A 12,848-nucleotide genomic window follows, 5' to 3' on the forward strand; every position below is an offset into this window, starting at 1 on the left:
TTTTAGGTGTTTGCTGGTATTCCCAGTAACCTTTTTCTTTCAATTTTTGTTTTTTGACAGGTGATGCTAATGAAGAAGGGCCTCAGCTGAGTGAAGAGAGAGGTAAAGAATACTTTATGCTAAAATGTATCACTTATAAGCATAAGCCAAACTGAAAAAATTCTAGAAAGTAATTGCCTTAGTCAAGATAAGCAGTGCTAATCATTATTGCCAATATCACCATGGTCATCTCTGGTTTTTACACAAAATTAGGGTGAACCATCCCTGATAATAAATAGTGCATAGCAAGACCAGCTGAGACTACTTTTTTATGTCATCACCTTATGAGACTCTGGGCAATGGTTCATTCCTTTATATCAATAGCTAGCTTGAACATGAAGGGGAAATAATAGCAATTCTTCAGTCTCTTTGTCTGTAAGAAAGTGTGAATGGAGCAATTTGCCATTCTGAATAGTGGCAGTGATATGTTTGCCATGAAAACAGTAGCAAAACTCTTCCACAAACCCTTAAGTACACTGAGCTTGGTCAGGCAGTGGTTCAGAGGATTTCTCCCTGGTCCTCATGGTTTACTGTTTAAAACAAGTGTCACTGTTTAGGGTTTGTGGATGACATGAAATGGAAATGATGAATAGGTATAAGGGGAAGAAATGCCAGAGGAACAAGAAAAGGAGAGGACAGAAGGTTAGAGAACTCCCATGAGGACAAAAACTTCCATTCAGGAGATTTCTGCTAGTATTTTCAAGGAAGCTTCTTCCAGTTAATCTTGACCAGGTTTTTTGTAACAGACTTCCACCACAGCACCTTCTGATACTTCCCCTCCCTCATCTGGAGGTCCTCAGTGAGCATCTCCTGTTCCAAATGAATTTCTGTGCGCTGCAATCTCCTTTCAAGTGCAGAGTAGCTCCCTATACTCCTCTGCCCCTCCTTCCAAACTTCCTTCAAGGTCTCTGTGACCCTGATCCCATCAAGGTCCAGTGACTGTGCAGGAACATCCAGCTCTCTTTATGAGAACATGAGCAGTTTGGGTCAGACTTCACACTTAAGGTCAGAAAGGAGTGCCACATGAGGAGAAGCAGGGTTATACCAGCCAGAAAACAGAGGTAAAAGATTTTGAAGCAGTGGTTTGGCTACTTAAATTGGCAAGATTGTCCTAAAGACAAATGCTCTTTATTAAAATTAATAAAGTGAGATAGAATTTAATTACTCACATACAGATCTCAATTTTGGAATTTTTGCTGACATTTTGAGCTGTCCAGCCACCATCCAACCATACTTATGCCCAAAAGACCCAGAAGAGCCAATCCATGGCTCTTCTGGGTCTTTTGGGCATAAGTATGGTTGGGAGAGAATATTTCTGTGTTCCCTGGGCTCCATGCAAAGCCAGTGTTTGACTCCCATTTTGTCTTTTGAATGAACACAATATTCTTAGAGTTATAAAACATCCTGAATTGAAGGGACACTCAAGGATCATTGAGTCCAACTACCCCTTGAATCTGCAAGTTCCTTTTTCACATCCTAACTGCTTTCATACCTTCTATTTTGAAATTTTCAGCATTTTGCTTCTAGATATATGTAACTGTGGAAGGGTAGAAGATAAAAGGGGAGAATGCAAGTTCTTCATGAGAGCTGGGCATCTGATTGTCAAGAGCTGTTTAAAACTCCAGCAACAGAAAGAGTAGATGACTGTGTGGCATGTATGTGACAGCAGGAGAGACCTGGGAGTTTTTGAAACACTAAATCAATTTATAAAACATGTGTAGATAGTTTTTTCCCAGTTGGTAATTAGCTAATCAGTTTGAAGTAATACCATGATTCTTATTTTCTAATGGCAACAGCAATAAGGGTGACTAATGTGAGGTCATATGTCTTCCTAAATTTCCTGGTTATGAGTGGTCAAGGTTTATTTCCAGCACACACAAAAGTATGTTTTCTTTAGGCTTCTCCTGCAGCCAAGCCCTCAGTTAGCCACAAGGAATCAGGAGGGTTGACAGAAAGTCAAATGACAGAAAGTCATTTTCCCATCACGGTTGAACACATTCAGTAGGCACAATGAATTGAGTTCTAATTGTCTGTCAGTCACTGCTTTCATGGTTAACAACAATCTCTAAAGAATGGTTTAATTAGGGAACCTGCTTGCATTAAATGTCTTAATTTATGAATACCTTTTATGCCTAATTTCCAGCTTGGCCTCCCTTTTTATTAACAGGCTTTCTCTGCTCCCAGTTTGTGCCTTGAGGTGTGTCATAGCAAACAAACAGTAATGCCATCATTTATGTTGACAGGATATTTTGAAAAATATTGTAGAAAAAGTTCATAATATCTAAAGTTTAACCAACTGATGTTAAACACTCTGTGCTCCAGTCCATATAAGTAAGGGAGAGCTCCATTTAATTGGCCTCAATTACTTCTGTGACTCCCTTTCCTCCAGCTTGATATTGCCCACAAACTGAAAGGCTGGAATGGATTTTTTTTCAACCTGAACATTTCTATCTTGTAAACCTTTCATTTCCTTAACTTTACTCTCTGTGAAGTTAAGAAAATTTTTGAAATTGTGAATTTGTGAAATCAGTGAAATTTGTTTCCCTACTTTTCATTTAATTATTAATTTCAGTCTACATTCGCTTGCTGTTGTGTTAAAACAGTGGATGGAGAATTGAGCTGAGAAAAAAAAAAAAAGATCATTTAGTTCAGATTATTTCTCCACAGTTCCATAATGCAGTATAATAAATATGATGTTTACAAGTACAAATTAAAACATTATTTGGTTGGGGGTTATGATTATTGTTTCTGTAGTGCTTGTGAAGCAGTGTGTCATGTCAGTATGAGCTTTCTTCACTTCTGTCCTGTCAAAGAGAAAGTCCAGTCCAGGCTGAAATCTACATCCATATATAAATTTCATAAGAGATGATGCAATAATTAATTTAAATAGCAAAAAGATAAGCATTGAGTACTGACTGGAGTTCTAAGATAAAACATAAAATTGTGGAATCACACATGGTAATATCTGATACAAAGAAACCATTTCCAAATAATGTATGTAATTTATAACTTTTTATGTTTATAGAAGGCCAGCCTCCATCTCCCACAAAGAGCAAAGAAGAGCAGCCTGAGAACCTGCAGGATGATGCTGAAGGTAGGTGCTCTAACAGCTTCTCAGGGCTATCAATCAATTCACATTTTCAGGAAAAGTTTGTTTTGGAATCTTGGGAAAGAACTGGAAAACTTCAGTTAGGAATGCTCTTTGCACACACTTTGAGAGTTCCTTTTGGCCTAAATTAAGGGGTTATAAATCCTCTGAAGTATATTTCATCCTAAGGTAGATTGACAATTACAAACCCTATTTTTGTGTGATGGGCTACTGATTACTGCTGATACATCTTAATAAATTGCTGCTGTTTTATCTCTAACCAGTTCTGCCTTCATGTAATTAAAAAGCCCAAGTGTGATCCATGTTGTGAGGGGTTTGGGTCATGGTCTGGTTGGTAAAGTTGGTCAGGTGGAACACGGCTGTGTGGAACACGGGGCAATACAATCCTCGCTTTCCTTTTCTTCAAGAAATTGTTGCTGTTTTCCCTTTTACACTGTTGATGTTTCTAGACCTTACACAGTGTAGGACATCTCTCTGCAGTTACAAGTCACAGGTGATTAACATTATGCTTGTAGTGTTGTTCCTCTGAGGATACTTTCCTCCACTCCAGTCTGCTCAGGGAAAGTTTTCCATGTGTCTGTGTTGCTCTAAAACTGGATCAGAGGATATTTTCCTAATATCAGAGGATATTTTCCTAAGCTCTATCTCATTGGAAGAGTTGTTTATAAGATGTTAACATCAAAGGCTTATTTTCACTGCTTTCAGATATGTGGAAGAGCAAAACACACCAATCCTGAAGAAATTCCTCTTCTGTGAAATAGATAAAAGGATTAACCTTAATCTTTAATCCATGGCACTTCCTTATCATGGATTCTTTTTGACCTAATATTCCTCAAATGATCTATCTAATTTTGCATCTCAGTGGCTCCACAATCTTCAGCATTTTGACTCAGTGCTGTGCATTCAGCTCCTAAAGTACTCTGTCTGGGGTGCAGTGGGAGTCACAAAGAGCAGAAAAGTGTTAACATCTATCATTTTAAGTAACTGCTGGTAACATGCTGTCACTAACATTGTGACTGGTTCTTACAGGCAAGTCATTAAAGCAATAGCTGTCATCACCTGGAAGGCACAGCTATTGGAGGGACCCAAGAAATTTCATCACACCTGAGTGTCCTTCCTTTCATGCTACACTGAACCCAGTTCAAATTAAAATACCAATTTTATGTTTGAATCAGGGAATTCAGTGATGACAAACCACATGTCCATTTTTGTGCAACCTGACCCACGGTTGGGATCATGGTGGCACTTTCAGTGTTCCTAAACTGGCAGAACAACAGTTGTTTTATTCTTACATGGAGTGTGGCTAAAATTTTCATTGTATCAGTATCTCAAAAAAAAAAAAAAAAAAAAACTAAAACAAAATGAAAGGAAGAGAGAAAGTATTGTCAAACTGTAAGTTTTTCCTTCCATTCAAAAATTAACTGATGTTGTTTCACTCTTTCTGTGGCTCCCTAGATACAGTTTCCTATTTCTCTGTGCCTCTCCATTTTTCCCAGTGACCTTCTGTTCACTTTGTGCAGCACAAATAAATGTGTAGGAGGGGCAAAGTAAACAGTATGGCAATAGAATTATTGCATTACTCCTGAGCTGTACAATGCCTGAATTCCTTGAATTTGATGCCATAGAGTAGATTTTGCTGATGTAGAATTGAAGTCTGTAAAGAATAATCACTGCTGCTGGATTTAATATAGCTGGTGGCAGAGCCCCCAAATGCTGGGCAGGAAACAAACCTGTAATGTTTAGGATTGAAAGTTCAGATTTAGCCCTGAGAGCTGTTGTGATGGAGAAAAGAATAGGTGATTAAAGTGTTTGCTGAGGGGCCTGTGGAGAAACCTGGATCAGATTTCTTTGGCATTACCTGTGCCTCTGGAAGAGGAGACAAGAAGTCAGGATCCAGACACTGAATTCCTGTCAAGTTGCCAAGTGGCTGGAGTGTAATGTAACACACCTGTGAGCCATTTCCATTGCAGTAAATGGGATTTGCACACATTTGTCTGAGAAGAGGATTTACTTTCTCCTGGTCTAATTATTAGCTGTTGGTTTTGATGAATTAAAAGAACTTTTAATGGGGAGCCTTGAAGATTATGAAAGTTCTGAAGATGTGACACGAACCACAACTACATGTCTGAATAGTTTTATTGAGGTAGAGGTTTGTCTTCACTTCCAAGAAGCTGGCTTTCTGTTCTTTTTAAAAGAAAAACTGAGTAGCTAATGCACATAAACAGTCTTGAATAAAACACAACAAAGGCAAACGCTGCCTGAGGTCGGCTTGGTTGAATTTCCCTCAGGGTAAAACTGAAGTGCTTTGTGGTTTGGTGTGTTTAAACTTTGAGATAATTCACTTTAAGTACCCCAAGTTAAAAATAAAGGAAAGGGGAAAGGAAAGAGGAAAGGAAAGAGAAAGGAAAAAGGGCCAGAATCACACACAAAAAGTAAATAAATCCCCACAAACCAAATTAAAATCCCCAAAAGCCCAACCCCTTTTATCAATAAAAGCAAGTCCAAATTTAGCATAGGTTTTTTTTTTTACCTTTGCTAGCATGACCAGCTATAAAATATTTAACAAACATACACTGAGACTTGGGAACAACCCAATGTACTTTCCCCTGCTTGGTTGTGAGTGTTGTTTTAGACTGAAGATGGGAGTACATCTTGTGATGATAGCAGCCTTGTGTCTGCCCTTGTGGCAGTCTCTGGAAGCTATTCCACTGAGTTCAGCAATATTTCTGCTGTAATATTTCTCTCCAGCTCACCAGGCTGGTTCTTTGGCTAGAGGTAATGGAGCAATATCATTTCAGGGCATATTAAAACCTCCACAGAATGTTGGGGAAAGTAAGTTCCTTTATTGTCACCCTCTTTGCAATCAAGGAAGGGTGAGTAAGTGGCTGTATGTAAGGAGCTTGTTTTGCAGTAAGCTAAAATAAACACTTGACATGCTAATGAAAGCAATCTTATACCCAACCACTAAAGTATTAATGGTATCTGTTATTATGCTATTAATTACATTGTTCTCTGACGCTGCACTGTTGGTAGAAAAAAGTAAGTGTGAACTGCACAGCAGATTCCTATGTCAGTGGTTGTATTCCATAGATTTCCCCTGCAGAGGTATTGTCTGTGAAAATGGATAGGTAGAAAACCTCTTTTTCTCCCAGGTTCCCTGCAGTATTTCAGGTTTGACATGTGCAAACATGCCAAATAATTTTCTTCTTTTTTGTTCTCTCTTTTTTTTTTTTTTTTTTTTTTTTTACCTGCCACTTTCCTGCATCCTGGGAGAGTAAAAGCAGCCAGGGATAATTTTGCCTTTCTCTCAGTCAGGTGCATTCAAGTACTGAGTGATTGTAAAGTGTCAGGTGAACAAAATCTGTTTGGTACTAAACAAAACATATGCATGTCTTACTTCAGCAGCTTCATAACACAATCTTAAAGTGGTTACATGGACAAAAATGGCAGTACCTGTCACAACATAGCAGCCATGAGCTGGCACAAATACCACAGTCACCCAGTCTCATCCTACTTATTGTCACCAAGCAAAGGCAAACCAGTTATACAAAAGCCTAACAAAATAAAGATCTTAAATGTTCCTTGTGTCTCTTACCTACCTCCCCATGCGTCCTCCCATGTGCAGTGAACAGCACAGTGTGTGCAACAGGGAGAAGCAAAACTGTTTGTCCTTTCCTTCTTTATGGGATTTCTCAGATACAGAGCAGAACCTGCCAAAGAGCTTCCCCATCCATTCCCTCCATGGTCTGTGGGAGACCAATATTGCATCAAAGATGAGTAACACATCTAGTAACAGCAGCACAAATGCCTGCTTTTTCTCTTCCTCCTGCAGAAAAATAATCAATCCGTGCAGCAAAAGCCATTTTCTTGCCCTCCTTCAAGGGATGTGAAGACAGAACTGGAGCTCTGGAAGTTGTCTTGCTCCAGCTCCTCTCACAAGCTGCTCCCCAGATGAATGACCAGGATTTTCCTGATAGATTGATATAGGCTGTTGGTCTCCCAGGATCACTTGTGGAAGGAGCAGGTCTGTTGGAGTTATTTGTCCAGGATGAACTTTGTCTGCTTTCCATTCTCTTGGTGGGAAGGAGAACAAGTTGATGAATAAGCCAAACCACAAAGTTCAAAATGAACACAAATCACCTTTAACAGAGTTGATAGTGTTGGTTCCTTTGCCTGGTGGGGTCACCACAGTTTGGCCTCTTGGCTTTCAAAGGTAACATCACATTTCTGAGTGTTGTGTCAGAAATCCAGGCTCACCAGCTGGCACCTGCCTGACTTGGTGGATGCTCTGTCCATGAGAGATGTCAGTCTGGTGATCAAAGTACACAGCAGAAATGAGGCAAAATAAAACTGCATCTTAATCTCCACAACTCACTGGTCCAGCAGGTCATGGCCATTCAGTAGGATTCTCACCAAGAGGGAGACACCCTGGCTCCTCATCCCTTCTCCCAAAAAAGCTTTTGGGAAATGGCAAAACATGCATAGTCCTGCAACCAGGAAACAAACCTCTCTTTATGGCTTAATCTTCTAATTGTGAGATTAACATAAGGATTCCCCTTCCAGCTTCTCCTTTATTTGCCATGAATTTTGCCACTGTGCTGCTCACTCTCTAGCTTTGTGGGGAGGGACCTGGTGTATGGCCCCACCATTGTCCATGGCACTTGGCTTGTGCTACTTCCCTCCAAGGTGGGCTCAGTCCTCTCTGGAGCTGGTGGGATGCACACAGATGGCTCTTTCTTGCCATTGCACAGAGATGTTCTAAGCATCTCTTCTAAGGCTCTTCTAACACTGTGCAGGCCTGATTGTCTGTCTCTTTAAGGTGTTAATTAATATTATCTAAATTTGACTTTTTGTTCTGCAGTTTATAGCAAGGGGTTCTTTTATCCCTTGATAAATTGTAGTTACAGTCATGCTTTGCATCCCATGGGGCAGTCATATTCTTCAGTAAATTTCTGCTCCAATCATAATCTACTAAAAATGAACACTGAGACACATAATTATACTTCAAAAAACACAGTCATTTATTCAGCCTTAAGAGTGTTGCTTTTTATTAAGATAGCTTAGAACTGACTGTCTCCTTTTTGCCAGCAAACCTAATCCTTTAAAAAAAATGTTAAATGAAGATTAAGTACTAGAGAAGAAATTCCCTGGGAAGGATGTGCATCAAACATATCTGTGAGATGTTTCACCTTAATGCAGATGGGTTACATTTAAAAAGTGGCTATTAACCTCCATCCTCTGTGGTTGATAGCTTCTCTTTTCACTTCTGCTTTGAAGTCCACCATCTGTCCTGACTGATTACAGCTTTCAGAATATTAGGTGATCACCTTGCACTTAGCCAGGGGTAGAAGAGGATGTTATCTGTATTTTCAGCTGTATTTTCTCTCTGAGCAAACATTTCTTAGAAGATTCTTTTCATCAGTGAAGTGGCTTCTGCTGTTCCATTGAATTGCTGTGCAAAACTCAGAAAACACAGCTCATTTTGGCCTCCCCAGGTGATGTGCAGTCCTGTTGTGTTGGCCATTTACCCAGTTGGGTTTCTTTTAGGAACTGAATGCACGTCTGTGTGACAGCCCCAGAAAGACACTTGCAATTCCTGGTTTTGCCCTGAATGCTTCAGAGTAGATTGTCTTCCTTCTGAGATGAGCTAAGGTGCAAAAGACTTAAGTTACTGCAGTGACTATTGCAGAGTTGTCAGAGCAGAATTCTACCCAGTGGCACACCCCTAGGCACTTGCAGGGGGCTCATCTGTCAAGGAATTAATTGCTCATTTTTAACCATGATGGGAATAACAGGAAACCATCATGATTGTTCAGGTCCAGTGCAGGAGTTGGGGCTGGTCCCTTCAATCCAAAATGCTGATGCTAAGTAGTCCATGGTTTTGTTTGCACTTTGTGAGGGTTTTTTAGGAGTGTAGTCTTCTCTTTGGCTTCTCTGTTTCTTCTGTTTGTGAAAAATCAAAATAGGTCTCAAGCTTTCTTTTGACTGTGGCTTGGAATAGAAGCCACGTGGCTGTCCCTTGTAGTTTGTAGTTACTCAGATGTCAGGCACACTGTAAAAGTATGAACAAAGGGTAAATCTATATAGTAATGATAAAATTTGAGGGTTTATTTTACACTTGCCCTCACAGGGTCATTTTGTTTCTCTTGGATAGGACTAATTGTAGGGCCAGGAGTCAGAGCTTCTTTATGCTGCTCTGAACTCTGCATCAACTCACAGGAGCAATTTCTGTCCCCTTTTATACACTACCAGCACAGGGGTGATACTGTGCAGCACCTTGTAGTACTGCAGTACACAGATTGTGTATTGCACAGCCTGAGTCCATGGAGAGTTAGACCCAGGGAAAAGCCAAATGACCACAGTGTGGAGGGGTTTTTTGGCATCAAAATGCCAATATTATCTTTGTCCTCTGCACAGACTGCCTGTGACACCCAGGGTGTGATATCCATCATATTCTGGTTGTGTTGGTCAGCTCAAGCTGCCAGGAGACGTCTCCCTCCATTTGTTTTGAAGCATCACAGCAATAGCAATGCTCAGCATCTTTGGCAGTGAAATGTTCCATGTCCCTTGCCCACCACCTCTGTTGCACAATCTGAGTCCATGGAGAGTTAAACCCAGTGAAAAGCCAGGTGAGCACAATGTTTCCAGCAGTGAGTTGAGGCAAACCAGTATGCTCCTGGCTTCCCAGGACTTGATTTTATGCTGTAGCTGTTGTGCCCTGGCTCTTCCCTAACCAGGGGGGTTATAATAAAGCTGAGTTAGTTGTCTTCTGACCCATGGAAGAGTGAAGCAAGGGGGACATGCATGGTGACTTCACTGGGCTTTAGCCAAGACTCTTCTATTCCTCAGGATTTTAAATACATTAATACAATAGTTTTATTTTTAGCCTCTGAGATAAGCCACTCAAGCTACAGTTTTCTCATTCTCTTCCCACACTCCTGGACAAAATGCTGCATGGAAATGGAACACTATTATTTGTTGGACTGCCAGCTTCACTGGACTGGGTGCATTCACAGTAGCCTGTTAGGGCTGCATCTGCACCATGGTAATTTGTTGGAGTAGCACAGAGGGAAGAGTCTCATAACTCCATTAAACAATTACTGCAGATAACTCGTTACTAACCCTTCTTAAAATTTACCCCAAAGGGGTTATATACAAGTAATGATTAAAACTGACCTAAATCATAATTTAATTAAAAGAAATTAAAATGAAAACTGAAAATGTTCAGCAACCTCGGGCCACCACATTAATGATTCACTTTAATGTGTTTGTAGTTCTGCAATAATGGCCTTTGTGTGTATGTGCTTCTTGGTTTACGTCTGATATTATTTTACCACTGGAATAGTTTGAAAATGGTTGCAGGCTGTCTGATCTCAAGTGCCTATATGGATGTACATGTGCTTTCTTCTCACATTTTACGGGTTTCAGTGAAGCCAGCATATCTACTTGTGTGCAGAATGCAGATCAAGGCCTATATTTTTCACTTTCTCATTAATTAGTTTCTCTGCTGTACAATAAGGACCTTCATGTCATTAGCATGATTGCCATGGCAGTATCTCTGTGCTGTAAAAAAGACAGTTCAAAACTGGCTCCCCTTGTCTGACAGATCTTGGTTGTACTTGTTTTTGTTTTGCAAGAAGGAAGCACAGGTCAGACCAGTGGAGGGATGCCAAAGTCACTGGCCATGCAGAAGAGCAGAGGATGCTCCTGAACTTGCATGGCAGAGCCATTCAGAGATGTACCAGGATCCAGCCTGGTGTGCCAGGATGTGGCACTTGCACAAATTAAGATGAAAGCCTCAGGTATTGGCCCTTTGTCACTTTTATTTCTACCCCAGGAAGGAGGAGGTTTGGAGAAATCCTATTCTGAACACTGACACCCTATGGATGATATAAATAAAGCTTTCTCTGTAGCAAAACCACTTTTATTATTAATAGCATCTGTGTTCATGAGTTGGACTAGATGATCCTTGTGGATCCTTTCCAGATCAGCATATTCTGTGATTCTGTGTTGGAAGGGTAGAAATGGACTGGTTTGTACTGGTTATGCAGAATTTCTTCCTTGAAATAAAAAAAAAAATACAGTATCTGCAATTCTGTTTTCTTGTGAAAACTATCTTTTTGCAGCAGTTTTTGGGGCACTGTCTTTAGCCTCATCTCTATGTATGTCACCAGCTGCTGGTGAAGAAAGGTGCTGCTGGAGAGGAGTAGGTGTGTGAGCAGACACAGCACTTCCTCACTCTGAAATGGGAAGAGCCAAGAGGCCAGCAGGCTGTTAATATTTTTGACTTGCCATGTTTGTCACCAGAACAGTGGAAGATGTGAGAAACCACATTTCCAGGCTCTTACAGAGAAAATGTGAAGAATACTAAAACCTGCTCCAAGGGTTTGTTCCCTGACCTTTCATCAGGATCTTGTCCCAGCCCTCTCCTGTCTGATGGCTGGCTTATTATTTACCATATTTTCTGCTTCCTGTGGGGGCTGCCACTGCAGCTGGCACCTCACTAAGCATGCTAAACACCTCTCCACAGCAGCAACTGGGCAGGCACTCCTGGAGAATCCTCTTTTCTGGTGGAGTTAGAAGTGCCTCTTACTCTGCCAGCTTGCTGGGCATGCTGATTGATCCTTGTTTAGCCTCTTTTCTACCAAATAGAACATTTGGGGAGGGCGAAGGGGAATGGATTTTCTTGATGGCCTCAAAGAAAATGCCAAGAAAAGGCAGCAAGAACCTATCAGGCAGTAGTCAACTTGGCAAGAGAAAGCAGAATATATGGACAGAAGAAGGTATTTTAGTGCCTGATGTGCTTATTTTGTTTGTACAGTACTACTGTAATCCTCAAACTTCTGTTTTTTAGAACTGACTGTCATGCCAGGGGGAAAAGAAACAGATGTTCCCATTTGTCTTGTGATGTGGCTCAAAATCATTTACATTTTCTGGCCTAAAATGACACGACATGTCATTTGCCACTTTCTGTATCTCCTTTGGAGTGAGTGACAGATTGCTGTTCAATTACCAGGGTAATAGAAAAGCAAATATTGTGAGGACAGCTTTCACCTAAAGGAAATACAATCACTGATTGTTGCAGTAGTGAGAAAAGAAGGATGGCAGATACTGTAGAAGCCATCCAGTGGAAAAGACATTTTTATTATAAATAATGTCGTGGGGAAGACTCAAGGAAAATGTACTGGCTCTGGGTTTTCTGCCTGGAGAAAAGGAGAGCCAGGGGTGAATAAAAATATGATGGAAAAATTGTCTCACTACTCTTGTGAAATATATTTCCAGCTTTTTGCCTTGAGGACGTGCTCCTTAAAGCCTTTCCATTTGCTCTGCACCCAGTTCCAGTGAAGAGCAATAACTGCAGCCAGACTCTTCATCAGTCAAAGACACTCAGTAAGAGACTCATTAGAAGGGTTTGTTAAAAGTGGAAAAACCTGTTTGTCAAAGACTTTGGGATTAATTACTTCTCCACTCTATAGTTTGCCTTCTTGTCAGTGTATTCATGCTCTGCTCCCACCCTTTCTCACAAGATAAATAGATACTCCAGGCCAAGCAGAGCTTAACCATTCCTTCTGCAAGTCATTTATTTCAGCATCACTTGTCCAGTCTTAATTTTTAGCATTTCCTTTTCTCTGTTTCTGCCAAAGTCACTTGCCAGGCACAACATTTACTGTCAGTGCCCTGATCAAGATGAATTTTCATG

General features: G+C 40.6%; 1 protein-coding gene across 3 annotated transcripts in view; it reads left to right on the forward strand.

Moving 5' to 3' along the window:
- Window positions 1-12,848, forward strand: part of MACROD2 (mono-ADP ribosylhydrolase 2) — an 851,353-nt gene that overhangs the window by 787,128 nt on the left and 51,377 nt on the right. For all 3 annotated transcript variants that reach the window (XM_059840665.1, XM_059840666.1, XM_059840664.1), the window contains exons 10-11: window positions 61-102; window positions 3,065-3,133. In XM_059840665.1, the coding sequence (XP_059696648.1) occupies window positions 61-102; window positions 3,065-3,133 (111 nt within the window). The remainder of the gene's footprint in view (window positions 1-60; window positions 103-3,064; window positions 3,134-12,848) is intronic.

This window comes from Haemorhous mexicanus, chromosome 3 (genome assembly GCF_027477595.1).
Source record: "Haemorhous mexicanus isolate bHaeMex1 chromosome 3, bHaeMex1.pri, whole genome shotgun sequence".
NCBI lineage: Eukaryota > Metazoa > Chordata > Aves > Passeriformes > Fringillidae > Haemorhous > Haemorhous mexicanus.